At 41.0% G+C, this 16,522-nt stretch overlaps 1 protein-coding gene across 1 annotated transcript; it reads right to left on the bottom strand.

The window, feature by feature from the left end:
* Nucleotides 1-5,504: 5,504 nt before the first annotated feature.
* LOC118556250 (gap junction alpha-3 protein-like) lies at nucleotides 5,505-14,453 on the bottom strand. The gene is made up of 4 exons (XM_036128451.1): nucleotides 14,316-14,453; nucleotides 10,210-10,298; nucleotides 9,223-9,782; nucleotides 5,505-7,451 (listed from the first exon to the last, which is right to left on the bottom strand). The coding sequence occupies exons 2-4, from the start codon at nucleotides 10,276-10,278 to the stop codon at nucleotides 6,638-6,640; spliced, it is 1,443 nt and encodes a 480-aa protein (XP_035984344.1). The 5' UTR covers nucleotides 10,279-10,298; nucleotides 14,316-14,453; the 3' UTR covers nucleotides 5,505-6,637.
* Between the last annotated feature and the right edge of the window lie 2,069 nt (nucleotides 14,454-16,522).

Raw genomic sequence — 16,522 nt, 5'->3', positions numbered from 1 at the left:
AACAATAGGAATGGTACAAAATATTTTTATTCAGAAACAAGTCTGTCAACATTTGAGGTAAATTAACATTTACATCAACATGTTCTCTAATAAAATGTTCAGCCAATAGGGACTTTGCTTCAAAAGACAAGGCATTTTTCGGTCTGCTAACAAGCGGCGGTTCTTTAAAATTAATAGAAGCAAGGGAACCTACACGTTAGAGAGCTATGGAAGCAGTTTCCAAATCTTTTCATCTGAGGATAATTCAAGGCACATCTATGGTGTAAGAGCTAGCGTGGGCACAAGTCTTTCAATCCATGTCCAGGACATGGCCACTGGGGTTTCATCTCTTGTCCATTCAGGAACATGCTTTTTGTTTGTTTTAATTATTATTATTATTTCCATGAATGAACAATAGGACATAGAAACCCTGATCTATTCTACTTTCTGAACTTTATACCTATTTAAATATTAATTTACATATGGAAACTATTACAGGTTCAAACTGAACATTTCACCACAAGAAATAAGCAAAATAAACTTTGCTAATCAACACATTTTCAACATGTTTTTCAAGTTCAACATTATGTCTTATAGATAATTGTCTTACTCCAGGATTTACCAATCGTTTAAAACTGGAAGTATGACTAATATAAACAGGTATTTATTTGGTCAACATTTTTGGTATTGTACTTATTGCAGCTAAATAAAGAATAAGGTCATCCTTCCCATTGTGCTGATACTGTTAATTTACAATCTTAGCTTAGTCAAAGATGTGTAAACAAAACGGCACAAAGACCTAAACAGAAACATACAGTTTGTAATAGTTCTGCTTTTACAAAATGAGTTTTAGTAACTAAAGAAATGCCCAATGTGCAAAATTAGAGTCGCGTTGATATCACCCGTTGTTGTGGTTTGAAATGGTTTATGTATTTAATAGAAAAAAAATAGACAACCATAACAAGATGTAAACTATTCATTTAAACATTTGGATATTTGGCTTTGTATTATCTAAAATATTTTTACTAAAATATTGATAAACTTAAAAATAATTTCAGCTGTTTAACTAGCTGTTATACATTATATGATCCTCACCATAACTACAGAATGTCACCTAACTTCAATGATTTTGTTCTATGACAATTTTAACTATTATGATCCTTGTTTACTATTTTTAACCATTTAAAAAGATGATTTTCGATAATCTCAACACATTTTTGAAAGCAGAAGACATGAACAGTTGGTTGTAATCAATCATAATTGGAATTATGTTAAATGGCACACCTAGAAATAATATCTTTTTTGCCTGTAGTGCCCGGTGGCGCTGCTGTATGGCAGCCTCGCTAATGTGTGTCTGCCCCAAGGCAGCTGTGGCTACAATGTATCGCCGTCAGGGTGTCAATATGTGTGAATGACTGAATGTAGTGTACAGCGTTTTGGGGTCATCAGACTTGATAAGGCGCAATAAAAGTACAGGCCATTTACAATCTTTTTAATTAGGGTAAAATGCAAGGCACAAGTTTATTTCAGCATACGGTAATCTCTGCTAATCTATTTTACAAATGCTTTTGATACAAAAGCCTAACTATTAAATCTGTGATGAACTGGCATGAAATCTGTAAGCAGGGAGTGTGTAAAAATAAATATACAAATACGTTATATGAAAATCTGTGGCAGAAAAAACAGCAGACGCAGCAATGCTGAATATAATGTCGAAAAATGTCTAAATTAAGGAATACAGATGATTTTTAGGGATTAGGTTTTTTTTACGGTGCAAATGACTGAAGCTGCAATATTGAACAAACTAGCCTATTTGTAAAAGATTCGCAAGATAAAGTCACAGCAATTAGCTGCTGCTGTCTTAACTAGCTAGCTAACTACATTAGAACCTTTGTTAAGGGCAAATATTTTTGGAGGCATTAACCTACAATTAAAAGCATAAAATATAGATTTATAATCTTCCTGTCTATTCTTTTTTTAAGGTAATAGAAATACTTTTTCTATTACAATTTTAGTCACGGTAATTATCTTCAGGTGGAAGTCCACCTGTGTGTGAACAAAAAGGAAGATGGTGTTTGACCGTAGATGCAGTCTGTTTTATTTTATTTTTTTAGCATTTTAACTTGCCTTTCATCTAAAACCTGTGTGGCATTAGCTTAAATTGACTTTGTCGTACCAAAATAAATGTGGGGAAACCAACTGCAGATGGACTTTAGGAGTTTAGGTGACATGACAATAAGTTTTTGAGAGCTACATCACGGCGTTACAGGTAAACATAAGTAAAACACAGACAATGTGGAGAAAAGTGCAAATTATGCACAATCACTGCATGGTTTGCTAACATAAAGTAGCTATTTTGGTTATTCTTTTGGGAGGAACTGGGGTACTCATGTCTGTGCAAGTGAGAGTAACAATGTGGGTCAGAACTACACCATAAATTACGACATCTACCCTAAATGCAGCCAGAGTTAAATGTTTTTTGAATGGCGTCGTCAGAAATGGTCTCTTGCCACTGTGGCGACTAACAGGAAGCGTGGGTGCTTTTAAATCCCTCAGCAGGATGCCGGTGTGTTAAGTTTCCAAATTACTGCTCTCAGACTTTTCTCCTGACATCCTCAGTTGTATCACTACTGTTCTCTTGGTTGGCCAATGTATTATTGCTTATTCCCATGTTCAACCGTTCAAATGTAAAATCTTTACTCTTTAGCCAAACTTTCTGCTGCTTTCATGGATATTTTGTCTCTTGACAGATACAAATTGATGCCTTGTTTGTATGAAATGTCCTGTGGCATACAGCTCCATTTCATACCCAAAAATGTCTGGTCCATAAAGACCAAAACTATAACGGTACCAAATGACAAAATGGTAAAATGGCCAGCACCCATGAAAACCCTCTCCAAGAAATAAACTACCAGTAAATTGTCTTAATTTGAGCCTTTTGGGATCTTGGTTATTCACAAGGGAAGAGAACATACACTACAATCCTGTTTCTTTTATTTTTCTTTTTAGCTTTTTTTTGGCAGGAATTAACAAAACAAAGGGAAAAAAAAACAACACATACTTTGGCAAAGTATCTAAACAGAATTTTCTTTAGCTCATATTGCTTAATATTCTTCTGTTCATCTAGAAATCTAACTGAGAACCTTCCCATACAGAACACTTCAAGGAGACTCAATAGTTTTGTAACACACTGCAATCATTAAAAAGTATCAAGTTTTATCTTCTATTCAAGCTGCAAAACTAAAAATTGCAAAGATGATAAATAAAAAAAAGGCTTTAGCTCTCCTTAATTTACTCCTAATGCTCTCATCACTTTGAAAACTGAAGTGTGCTTTGTCAATCCCAGAAAAAAAAAAGAAATACTTTTTTTTTGGTGAAAGTCTGTATTGCAGCTTAATCAGAGACAAGCTATGTTAAAATGTAGCTGTGATACATAAAAGCATTACTTTTCATTATATATACATATTTATACACTTTTTATAGTTAACCCTGATGTAACTGCAGCAATCTCATTTTGTAAACATTAAAACAAGATCAAGGGACCTGAACACACACGCCCAGATACATGCATAGCCTGAAAAGCCTAGTGCCTTTGTCTCAGGGTGGGATTGCCTAATTTCTTTCCCCGTCTTTCCAGCGTAACACAGGTGAATCCCTCTCTTCATTGAAACAGCAGGCTGCATCATAGCAAAACACAAATACAGAAATTTTTCAACAGAGCAAAGGACCGATCAGATGCGTCATCATAAAAAAAAAAAAAAAAAAAAAACGAAATAAAAGTGCAAACTCTTCATTTATATAACATTAGAACTGCTGCACCAAGATCCAAAGGTTACTAGTCAGCTCAGCTGTAATCCTCCCCCACCAACAACAGAATCAGAATCTACTTGAGTTTGTGCTGGCCATGTTTTTACTCAAGATGTATCATGCATATTTTTGGGGCCAATGTTGTAATGTCCGCAACAGTTTCTTAAAAAAAGTTCAACAGGAAGAAAGTCTATAGAGTAAAACTGCCAGGCTCTTCATCCAATCCTCGTTTTTTTGAGAAGGAAACTATTTGCATTTTGCTCAAAGTTAGATAACCATGTTTGGCTATTTACTACAATAGCAGGCTCAGACTTGTTGAAGCTGAAAATATCTTACTTGCTGGTGATAACCCACTCGGCAATTCAGTAATTGTCCTTATTCAGCCCAGATAAATGTTGAAAATATTGCTTTGTAAGCCCAAATTTCAATTTAGCATAAATGGAGATCTTAAGAGCTGGGGAAACAAGACTTCTCAACTACAACTTTATCTTGTTTAGATTTTGTTTTATTTAACAAAAAAGTCCTTGAGGAAGACTTTCGTTTCTGTTACACTTTAGGTCAAACAATGTCAAAACTGTTCATGCAAACCGATTTTATAAACCTTTTAATTTGCCATCATGTTTGCAATTGATGGGCTTAGAAATCTATGGTTATTTTATAAGAAAACTCATAATAAATTGGAGTCCAAAACAGTACCCATCCAGTTTGAAACATGTAACCTGCAAAACAGGGTTTGTTAAACTAACTTGCTCATAACAGCTATCTAATAGATGAGTAAAGAGGAACATATGATGGTATACGTCTCCGTTTATTTGAATGAAACAACCCACAACATCAGCATTTCACTCATTGCCTCGGGCACACCATCCAGCAATCCTTTTCGCCACACAATCTTCAACTGTTGCTACATTTGATAAAACTACCCATGGCTGAAGTTCAGTTTTTTTTGTGTGTGTTTCCTGTGTGCACTAAAACACACTGAAGCAAATAAAATAATTAAAGTGTTGCAGTGCGATATTTTTGTTATGTGTTTAGAGTTTGAAAATCTATAAATATTAGTAAATGTAAAAGCTTTGATAATTACGTTTTTTACACTACTTTTTTTCACATAGCTTTGGCCAGATGTGCTTAATACGGGTGTTTGTCAAATGGATGAGTTTAATACTGGGAGCGACATCCAATTCCAATTTGAGTGCTTACTGCTTGCAAAGTCTGTCAGGTTTGTTCATTGCTATTACAGTGCTATTACACACAAATACAATCTTTTTCTCACGAAGCTATGGATTGAAACACTAAAGGAGCACGCTTCACCAGCAGGGGCTGTACAGTACTATATGTGTGTGGCGCTTGTATAGTAAAACAGAAAAAGGACTTCATTATATATTGCACAACATTTTCGGGGTACTTCTAACTCTCATTTGGGACAGTTGCCTCTCATAAAACAGTACAGATTATGATGATCAAGATAAAAGAATTATAAGCGACCTCCTGCCGGTGGATTATTTATTGGAGTCCCGTGTCCAAAACTGCTTTACAGGACACAAGACAGCAGTGCAACTATACATAGACTCATGGTGTATTAAAGTTGTTGGTTGCCATAACTGGTACTAAATATCGCTTGGGCAGGTACAAAGTGACTCTTCAAAATGTTCGGTACTATACGACCAAAAATGTAAAGGCATTAAGTTGCAAAAGAGCAATATGACTAGTATAATTTTTTTTTAAATCTTAGTAATTCAGATCATTAAAATTCATCCAAATAATTCAGCCAAAATTCCTGAAGAAACCACTGATTGTATGGCATGTGGGTTAAATACTGTACTAACCAGTTTGCAATTGTATGTGCACCGTTTTGATTTGCTACAATATCTGCCAATATATCATCTTTTTTTTTTTAAATCTCACAGACTCCTCTTTCAAAGGTTAAGATTTTGTTTTGCTTGGTGGTGAGTTACTGAATGGGTGATAAGCACATTCTTGTACATTATAGATTCTTCATAATCTTTACAATCTTGTACTGGAATTAGAAAACAAGGATTTTATTGAGAAACTGTTTTCATCCTGATTGTACCGAATCATATTCCTTTGTATCAAGATACTGAATGAGTATATTGAATTGAATTATATCAAATGGGAGTTTGCTGCTCATGGTTCATCAGTGTACCACATGGCAGCGTATTGAGCTCCCTATTGGTTGCAAAGCGGAGACACTTGACTCTGTGAGCTTCTATGTAAGAACCATCCAATGAAAATTTGTCAACTGTTTAAAGATTTATGAAATCGAGTTTGCATCAACTCCTTGACATATTTAAAATTTGACAGTATAATAAGAAAACTTTCTTCATTTTGGCCCGCTAGTTATAACCCCTTAGCAGAAACCTATTTAAACGAATTAAAATAGTTTAACTGTGCTTGAAGACTACCAGCATGCTTTTCAGCATTCTTTCTTGATATCTCAGAATCAGAAGACACGCTAGATAACTACAACAAGTAACAACGAATCTAACTTTAAGACTTGGGTTTGTGTTTGGAACACAAAAAAGACAAAAAAACAACATTTATGTTTGGGAACTTCTTTTCACTGTACTTCTAAGCTTTACAGTGGAAAATATTGGATATTTCCAATGATATTGAACCAAATCTCTATAGTTTACACACAGACATGAGAATGCTATCAATGTTCCAACGTTCCTCTCATACATGGTGTTTTTTAATGACCCTCCTTCGCTTCCTGAATGAAATAAGCTAGATTTAAGCTGCAGAACGTACTGTAGTTTGGTTTCTTGTGTGTATGGGTAAGGGAGAAGCACATGTGCAACGTTTTGTAAATGTGCGAGTGTGTACATTTTAGCTACACGGCCAGATCGTCGGGGCGAGCTCGGGCACAGCTGCTCTTGCTTCCCTGCCTCCTGAAATCCGTCCCTGCCGCTGCGGGAGGCTGATGCATCTCCGCCCTTGTTATCACCGTGAAGTCGTCGTGTGATTCGCTGCTAGGCGCCGCGGCGAGCGCGCTCTCCTCAGGCGCGAGTGGAGAAAGAGGTGTGTTGCGAGGAAGCGTTGGAAACATGGAGCGTCGCTTCTCTTCCAGACGTTCCGCCTCCTCCTGGGAGGAGGAGGAAGGGGTAGAAGGGTACGGAGAAGGACGAGGAAGGGGATATTTGGAGGAATCTTCCTCGTTTCGATTTTGAAGCTCCAAAGCCATGTTTCTCCAATTCTGCCGCATCTCCACAAGGTGGCCATGGCTCTCTTCACTCTCACTGTAGACAGAAGCAGGCGTCGACTCCATCAGGAAGTCGCTTTGGTGGAAAGCACCATCTACATTAAGTTCTTCAGACAAAGGTGCGGTAGCCATGTCCGGGTTTAAGGAGATCACCGTGTGGGAGGCTCCAGTTGGACTGTAAGTTCCTCCTTCAGCTGCTTCGCCCCTCGCCGCACACACATTAGAGCAGACTGGCAAACGCTCGAGCCCTGGGGGTGAGGTCTGTTCAGGAATCGTCTCCGTGTCTCCAGGCTCGTTGAGTGACAGGCTGTCAGGGGCGAAGTCCTTCAAGACTCCGTGCTTAACTTTCTTCCAGCCCAGGTGGTAGATCTCAAGTAGGTTGAGGACCAAAGAGACACACCCTACCACCAGCATGAAAATGATGAAGATTGTCTTTTCGGTAGGCCTAGTGCAAGAAAACAAAAACATAGAGTTCAATGTTTAAAAGAAAATGAAAGGCAACAGAAATTACAACCGGCAGTGTGAGGATTTATGTTGAGTGTTTCTTTTTTCAGCCAGAACAATGACCACGAATAGTGCAGATGTTTTAATAAATGATAATTAGGCTTTTCCTTCCCCATCCAGAGTTTTTGCTACAACATCCACTTTTTCATGACCGCCCTTTTAGTTGGTTAATGCAAAACCGCACCCTGCGTTTTTCCCACTTGGCTGAGAACCACTCCACTGCATACTGGGGGTCATGCACTGAGGACGCCCACATCATCTTCAAAAAGCAAAGACGAGACTCGTTGAACTAGACACCCTCCTCTCAGAGACTCCAGACTGAGATCCTGTCCTTGCGCACCACAAACATTCTTGGTGATATGAAGTGAATTTGGAACCTGCACTAAAAACAAAAGCTAGAGTTTGCACTCAAAATTCAGCAGCATCTCTTGCTGGATAGCCCTGAAAAGCATCTCTGGCACCCTATAATTGTAGCACCACCTGTCAATATGCCTTGAGGGACACAGTCATAAGCCTTCCTCAGATTCACAATACTCCCATGAACGGCTCATCAGCGGCTATGTAGGGGTAAAGACCTGATGCACTTTTCCCGAGCTAGGAAAAAAGTCACACTATCCCTCTTAAATCTCAGGTTTGACAATCTTTCAAGCGTCAATCTTAACAGCCTGAAGGAGGCTGTTTTAGTCTGATCTCTCTCAGGGGCCACCATGGTCTGCCACTCCTCAGCTGTTTCCAAACCCTTCGTACAGCATTGAAGAGATGTTTCAGCCTTGACAAACTGGCTATGTATGTCAGGGACCGAGAGCCCTGATGATAGGAAGGTTTAAGCAGCTCTGCCTTGGTGATGGACTCGGCCGTGTCCCCAGTCACCTGGACGGAGGGCGTGGTGACTGGTTTGAGACGATCCATCCGCCGGCCAAAAATATTATCAGTTCAGGTCTGCAGTGATAAATGTTGTGAATTACCCTGTCAGCAGCTTATTACGGTATTTAGAAAATATATACATGGACTTGGTCATCCTAACTTAGCCTCGTAAGACCATCCTGATCTCGCGAGCTTTCAAGGTTTCACTCGCAGATCAGTCTGGCTACTTTCTGTTAAAGAAAATTTGGAGCAGTTCACCAAACGAACGTCCAATCAGCGTTGGCTTTGAGGTGGGTTGAGGTGTGACGCAACGAGAAGCGCGAAAGTTCAGTCTAAAGAACATGGCGGCTTCAGCCGATGAAACTAGCGTTAGCGTGGCTATCGAGCAAGTTTTATCGGAATTAGAGAGTATTTCTTTGCTGAGCTAACGAGCCTTTACCTGCAGCAGCAAGAGTAGCTTGGCTTGTGGTTGTGTTTTCGTTGTTGCTCGTAACAGAGCGACGACGAAGCATGTTGACGAGTACGTCATATGCTTCGTTGATCTGATTGGTTTATTTGGCCCGTCTATCACCAACATAGGCCAATCAGCTAACCAGTATTTTCGCCCCTTCCCAAAATTACTTCAACGGAAGGTTTCCAGATGGATATGCAGAGCAAATCTATCTGGCGGAGTCAGGTTAATCCTAACTGACCTAAAATAGGAAAGCTGAATCTGATTTCTTTTCAGCCAATGACAATATGTTTCTGGGTCTTTTTATAAAGCGTCTGTGAGATTTGGTTTCGGCTATTTATAGAAACGGCGCATGTAAGACGTGCTTAACTGTACTGAAGAGGAACTATACTCTGACCTGGAGATGAAGCAGTCCACAGTGTTGGGGCAGGGCCAGCGGCCACATTTGTAGAGTGGCTTGAGGTGAAAGCCGTAGAGGAAGTACTGCCCCAAGATGAAGCCCACCTCAAACAGGGTCTTGAAGATGATGTTGAAGATATAGGTCCTCAGTAGGGCCCCGCGGATCCGGATCTTCCCGTGCTCGTCCCGGATTGGCGGTTTCTCCTTTCTGCCACCTCCTCCCCCTCCATCACCGACGCCATTAAGATAGAAAGGGTCATGGTCCTCCTGATGACGTACAGCTTTTCGGAGGTCCTCCTCCCTTTCCCGTCTCTTCTCCTCCATGCGCACGATGTGCAGCACATGGCCGAGGTAGATGAGAGTGGGCGTTGAAACAAAGATGATCTGCAGCACCCAGAAGCGGATATGGGAGATGGGGAAGGCCTCGTCGTAGCAGACGTTCTCGCAACCGGGCTGCTGGGTGTTGCAGGTGAAGTCTGACTGCTCGTCACCCCAGACCTCTTCAGCAGCGGCGCCAAGCACCAGGATGCGGAAAATGAACAGGACAGTAAGCCAAACCTGGAAAAGGCAGATGAAACGATTACAAAGCAACAGTTAGCCAAAGACGTCCGAGGCACTGTTGCCTTGGGATGGAAATCTTATCCTTGATGCAGAGATAATGTCTTCTTAGTCATAATCAGACATCTACTGTACTTAGCATGTTATGATCCTTGTACAGCATTGGAAAAGATGCTAAGTTAACAATCATCTTAACTTACAAAGTCACCTTCAGCATTTTAGCTCCGGCAGGTCAGCGATGATTAAATAATGTGGTTTCTTAGTGTTTGGTTTAAGTCAAAAGCAAAATGTGTGAAATATTCTGGACCCACCCATAATAACCTTTTTAATTAAATCAGTGCTGTTAAAAGGCGAAGGTGATGGGGTTGGAATTTGCCGAAGAATGAGAAACGAGCGACGTGACTCGGGGATGTAAATGGTTAGTTACCTTTCCAATCACAGTGGAGTGTTCTTGAGCATTCTCCAACAGCCGCCCTAGAAAGCTCCAGTCAGCCATGCTTCAATTAATATTCTAGCCTGGTGGAAGATGAAAGACTGGTGATCTCACAGCACACCCTGGCAATGAATTACAAGCCTGCAGAACACATTTTGACCAATAAATAAATAATTATTGAAGATGATGTTGAAGATATAGGTCCTTCGAGGGGTGCACCTCGATGCCTGCACGTTGGGGAGGAGTTCAAGAATCTTGGGGTTTTGTTCACGAATGAGGGGAAGATGGAGCGGGAGATGGACAGGCGGATTGGTGCGGCGTCTGCTGTGAAGCGGGCGCTGTACCGATCCGTTGTGGTGAAGAGAGAGCTGAGCCAAAAGGCGAAGCTCTCGATTTACCGGTCGATCTACGTTCCTACCCTCATCTATGGTCAAGGGTCGTGACCGAAAGAATGAGATCCCGGATACAAGCGGACGAAATGAGTTTTCTCCGTAGTGTGTCTGGGCTCTCTTAGAGATAGGGTGAGGAGCTCAGTCATCCAGGGAGGACTCAGAGTAGAGCCCCTGCTCCTCCACATCGAGAGGAGCCAGTTGAGGTGGCTCGGGCATCTGGTCAGGATGCCAAAAAAAACTGCCATTAAGTGTATGCGTTGGAGTAAACAAGTCTTTTACATCGCTGTGGAGGTATTTCTGCCTGTGGCTATGCCAAACATCTCAGCTGGATATGAGTCGGGACTTTTGACAGGCTTGTGGTTTGGATCACTGTCACACTGCGTACGCGGGTCACGAACTTATGTCCCGACATTCTGTGTTTCATCTGTTACAGCAAGTCTGGGTTAGTGTTACGCTACATTTAACACTTTTGTCGCATCAGTCCATGTAATATTTTGACCAAATTCTTTGGGATTTTTAAGACAGGATTTTCCTTGTTGACTCATGAACAATGACCTCAACTGAGTTGTTGAGCCGCTCTTGGAGTAATTTTTGTTGGTTCACGAAACTGGCATGCTTCCTCTATTTATGGATTCTCGATTTACTGCAGTCCCAGCCTTAGAACTGACTATGTAACCCTTACCAGATTGTTAAACATCAATGACTTTGTTTCTCATCTGAATTTCTTCAGATCGAGGTGTGATACGTTGCTTTTTAAAGTAATTTAACCTACTTCATGTTGTCACACAGGTCCCATTTGAGAAATTTCTTATTCTAGGGGTCTGGCTGGTGAGCTAGTGAACGCGAGCAACTACTCGGGGTGGAACCTGTGATCATCAAATAAGGTATTTTCAGCAGATTGAGCTACATCTGGGGTCATTTCTTCTTGACAAGTGGAAGATGATTTACTTTTTTTTTTACCCTTGGTTGTCCCTTTATTATTTGCCCCGGCTCTATCCCTTGGTCACACATACAAAAAAAAGCTCTTTTCCAGTTTGCTTTAAAACATTTTTTTCCAGTTGTTTCATGAACGCCATTATTAACTTTAGTTGCCACCACGTATAACAAATATTCATAACTTTTATAAATATTTATCCCCTTAAATGTCAATTCCAGCAATAAAAGTATTTTCCCCTGTAGAAAAAGTTTGTCCATCCCGAATGCGATTATTCTAAATACGCTGATTATTAATATTGATTATTAATACTAACCCTAATGCTGTTTTTTTCCCACTTGTGTACATAGTATTGGATGAGGGGTTGGTTTCTAAATAATAATCATGATTATCAGCATAGCAAAATAGTATTTTAGCTTGAAATGCCCCTCTATAACAGTGTGAGTGTGTCCACTGCAGGACAGGCCGGTGAGGGGACAAAGGCCCGCCATCTGTGGGGAGTGAATGAGTGGATAACAGGGTGTCCCTGTTGAATGCCGGACTCATCACATCCCAGGAATGCTGAGGGGGGCAAATGTTTTCCAGAGATACGTACGCACACAAACACGCAAGTAGCCCTCTGTAGCGTAAAGCGACTAAAATATCATCTCAAAATGATGGGAATGGCTTATGACATAACTTTTAATTTAATTGAGGGGAGCCTCATAAGAAGTACAGTGCCTTGCAAAAATATCCACAGCCCTTGAACTTTTCCACACTTTGCCACGTAATAACCATCGATCTGAGGCAAAACGATTTAGGGATTCTCAACTTTTCTTCTGAGATGATATATCAGAAAAGTCTTGCACGCAGTCGTACTGAGCCTAGTTAGTAAACCGAGTCCTGTTGGGTGGGTTGGTTCTTAGAGGACATTAGTAAACTAACATTCTGAAGACCAAGGAGCACAGCAAACAATTCAGGAGAGATGGTTGTGGAGAGGTTTAAAGCAGAATTAGCTGTGAGCATTTCATTGAGCTCTTTTCAGCGTTCAAAGGTGGAAAGACTTGCCAACACAAGGCCAGCCACCTAAACTGACAAGCGTGTTAATCAGAGAAATGACCAAGAGGTAACTCTGGAGGAGCTGCAGAGATCCACAGCTCAGGTTCGAAAGGGTCTGTTGACAGGGAAACCATTAGACGAGCACTCCCCCCCCCCCCCCCCCAAATCTGGCGTTTTACGGGAGAAGAGTGGCAAGAAGAAATGCTGAAAGGAAGCCTGCTCTGCTTTCAGTTTGGCTTTCAGGAGAGGATGCGCCAAACATGGGAGAAGATGAGTAGGTCAAACGAGACCAGTCTTTTAGCTTACATGCTAATGCCATGTGTGGGGGGAAAAGACCTTAAACGCAACATAGACCCTGGACACACAAACACGGGAGTGGCAGCATCATGCTGTCGGGAAGATTGCTCTAAAGCAGGGACAGGGAAGCTGGTCACAGCCAACAGGAAGAGGAAGATAGTTCTGTGAAAGGTACCGAATGACTGAAAACGTGTTCTGAACACATCAGTCTTTTGTGTCAAAAGTCAGATGGCGCCTATTAAAGCTAACCAGGGACACGCATACCGAGTTTCCCCAAATCCCTGTACTTCAGTGCTTCTCTCAGCCAGCATACGACCAGGTGAGTGACAGCGTTTGGCACGCCAGTCTCACAGCAGCATGTGTAGATGTACATTATGTGTTGATGAGATGAAATGCCACCGGCCGGGGCGGACAATAGAGAAGCTGCCAGATGGATATTGTCCAGGCTGGCGCACGCTTTCGATGGATCAGAGCTCTTTGTCCTAAAGTGTCCCAAACGGTTAACTCTTCGATTGCCGCTTGCACGCCGAAATACTCACAATGAGAGCCGTCGCTTATCGCAATCCCTCAGTCGGCCGATTAGCTTCTCACCATCATGTATTCACACACACACACACACACACACACACACACACACACACACACACACACACACACACACACACACACACACACACTGCAGTTTGAGAAGGCTTTCTGCGAGGCTCCTTGAAGCCAGTAAAACAGTTGCAATCAGTATGTAGACTCATAAGGTTAGGTCAAAGTATAAATGTGAGTAGAAAATGTTTAAAGCACATGCTATTTTTGGCATATGGCTTAAAAGGGTGTGCAAAAAGTCAAAAACGTGTATTTTGCAAATGTTTGCACAAAAATACACGATTTGTATCTAAATACCTGGGCTTCAGCAATGCAAAGATTTAAAGACATTAAAAAAGTAGACATAATTTAAAAGAAAGGAAAAACACACTTTCACAACTGTGATCACTCTATGTACAAAAACAGGGATATCTTGTTTTGCTGGTGAAGATTCTCTGTCATCCAGGTCATGGTCATGCCAAAAAAAGTAAAAAGCAAAGCAACTACACTTGTTTTCCGTAGTTGAAAAATACGGAAAACAAGTCCAGTTGCTTTGTTTTTTACTTTTTTTGGAATATCTTGTTTTCATCATCGGTAGGTAAGCAGTATTTATTATTTTTCCTTTAGAGGACTGATATAAAGTAGCCTGCATTAATTCATCAAGAGAAACCCATACGCTTGAATTGAAGTGTAAAACTGAAATCCCGCGACAGTGTGTCATAAACCAGCAGAAACTTCCTGTTTCCAAAAGGAAGTGAACGCAGCATGAGAGGAGTTGATAATCCAGCAGGTGGAAGGATGATAATCCCTCCTCTTCCCTCCCACCTGAGGCAACCCCATCACTCCAGCATCCACCTGCTTACCGCTCCCCTCTGAGGCACGTCTCCCCCCGGCGGCGGGCGTCTCCTCTCTTTCCTTCCTCTTCTTTTCCGTCGTTATTTTAATCCCACGGGTGGGTTCGAAAAAGGTGCAGAGTAGTAGGTGGGCACGGTGGATGAGGAGGGGGGAGGGAGAGAGACGCAAAGAGAAGGATGGAGTTTTTTTTTTTTAAGAGACGCTCCTGTTAGAAAAGTTTAAATAAATAAAAAAACCGGTGCGTGTGGAAAAAGCAGTCCCGCGAAGGCGAAGCGCAGCGGCTGCGTCCCGCGTGGCCAAGGCCCTGCGCCGCTGTCGCACACACTGGTGTCTCCGTGCGTTGGGCGCACGTGGGGGGCGTTGGGGTGTCTGTGTTCGCTCGCGCGCGCGTAAACGTGTGCGGTGGCGCGAGGCCACTTAGAACAAAACCAACAAGGCGGGGGGGAGAGGGCGGACAAAAATGGGTGTCGGGGGATTTATGGAGCAGCAAATTGTTGTTAATAATTCTAATTGTAAAGTGGAACTTGTTTTTTTTTTTTTTTTTTACCAGTAAAAACTTTAAAAGTTCGACGTGCAGCTATGTAGCAGGTCTGAGCCTATATCTTGCAGAACCACCTCGTGCTGCAATGGTTGTATGTCTCTGGAGTATGTTTACCAGCTTTTTGCAACTATAAACTGAAATATTTGTCAGAAAATCTCAATTTCAGTCAGAGCTTTATAGCAGGGGTTCCCAAAATAGATGTCAGGACCCCTGTAGTGTCGTGAGATGATTTTCTGCTGGTGTGCTAAAAGGATTTAGTATTTCATTATTTGTGAAACCGATACCAAAGTATAACTTTACAAGATGCTCAACATTCCTCATTTTAACTCAAAGGTGAAGGATGCACTATTTTTTGCAAGGGTTCTTATGATTTTTATTTTATTTTATGACATTATTCTCATAGGAAAAAATAAAAATTAATAAAAAAAAATCCTATCTGCCAATAGGGGATCGCCACTCTGGCACTATAATTTTGGGGTTCTGTGGTTGTAAAGTTTGGGAACCCCTGCTCAATTGGACCTAAATCTGGCTTTGACTAGGCCATTTCAATGCCTTGATGTGCTTTGATCCAAGCTTTTCATTTAAGCTCTGGCTTTTTGTTTAGGGTGATGGTCCTGCTGGAAAATTAACCTCCACCTGCAGTCTCAAGTCTTTTGCAGCCTCCAACAAGTTTTCTTTCAGGCGTGCGCTTTTTTAGCTCCATCTTCCTGACCCTAAACTTAACAACTTGCTTGTACCTGCTTGGAAAAAAAAGCATCTCCACAGCATGGTGCTGCCGCCACCATGTTTTAACAATGCACATCTGTTAGCTTTCATATCACGCAACATTTTGCATGTGGATCCAAAATTTTAATTTTGAGAACACCTTCTTCCACGACATTGGTACACTAAAAGGTGACAGCACCAATAGTAAAATTATACTCACTCACCAATTCAATTTGTTTTATCACTCTAATGAAATAAAATTGTGCAGTCTCCTATCTATTAATAATAAATCAGAAAGGCAAACTGTGTCATTAAGCTTTCCTTTCCAGAAAGGCATGAGATTTATGTAAAACATTCATGTTAAGAATCTCAATATTGACATTTCAAGTGAAAATTTATCAGTTAAAAAATAAGAAATAACCAGAATTAGCTTCTAATAACAAATATGCACTAATCACACTGATATGTTTTAATAATGAATTTGGTCGGGACACGAAACAACATAAAGATGTAACCTAACTATAGCTTAAAAAATGAATTAGGGGAGCATATGAATGCTAAGAGTATTTTAGCAAATGAATTGACTAGCCTTATCAGAATTTCTTTCAGTGTCACTCTTTCAAATTCACTCAAACGCTCAGCATTAGCCGGCTCACAAAAGTGGACCCTTTGTGACGTCATGAGGTGACATTCGCCCACCAGAATAAAACTTTAGAAAAACGTCTTAAGCTGGCAGGATGAGAAAACCACTTTAAGAAACACCTTGCAAAGTACCGGTGGACGTTCAGACTGTCTTGATCAAAAAGTTGCACGTTTTGGAGATCTCTGGTACATTGGCTGTGAAGATATATTGACTTCTTTTTGGGTCCAGAAAGATTGCAGAGGAGCCCGGGTCACTACCTAGCCATCCCATGTATCATGCAGGAGAGCTTTCTGCTGTGTTCTTTGGTCTTCATGAATCATGATGCT

The sequence above is a fragment of the Fundulus heteroclitus genome, chromosome 24 (assembly GCF_011125445.2).
Source record: "Fundulus heteroclitus isolate FHET01 chromosome 24, MU-UCD_Fhet_4.1, whole genome shotgun sequence".
NCBI lineage: Eukaryota > Metazoa > Chordata > Actinopteri > Cyprinodontiformes > Fundulidae > Fundulus > Fundulus heteroclitus.
This window is presented reverse-complemented; position numbering and strand designations above follow the sequence as displayed.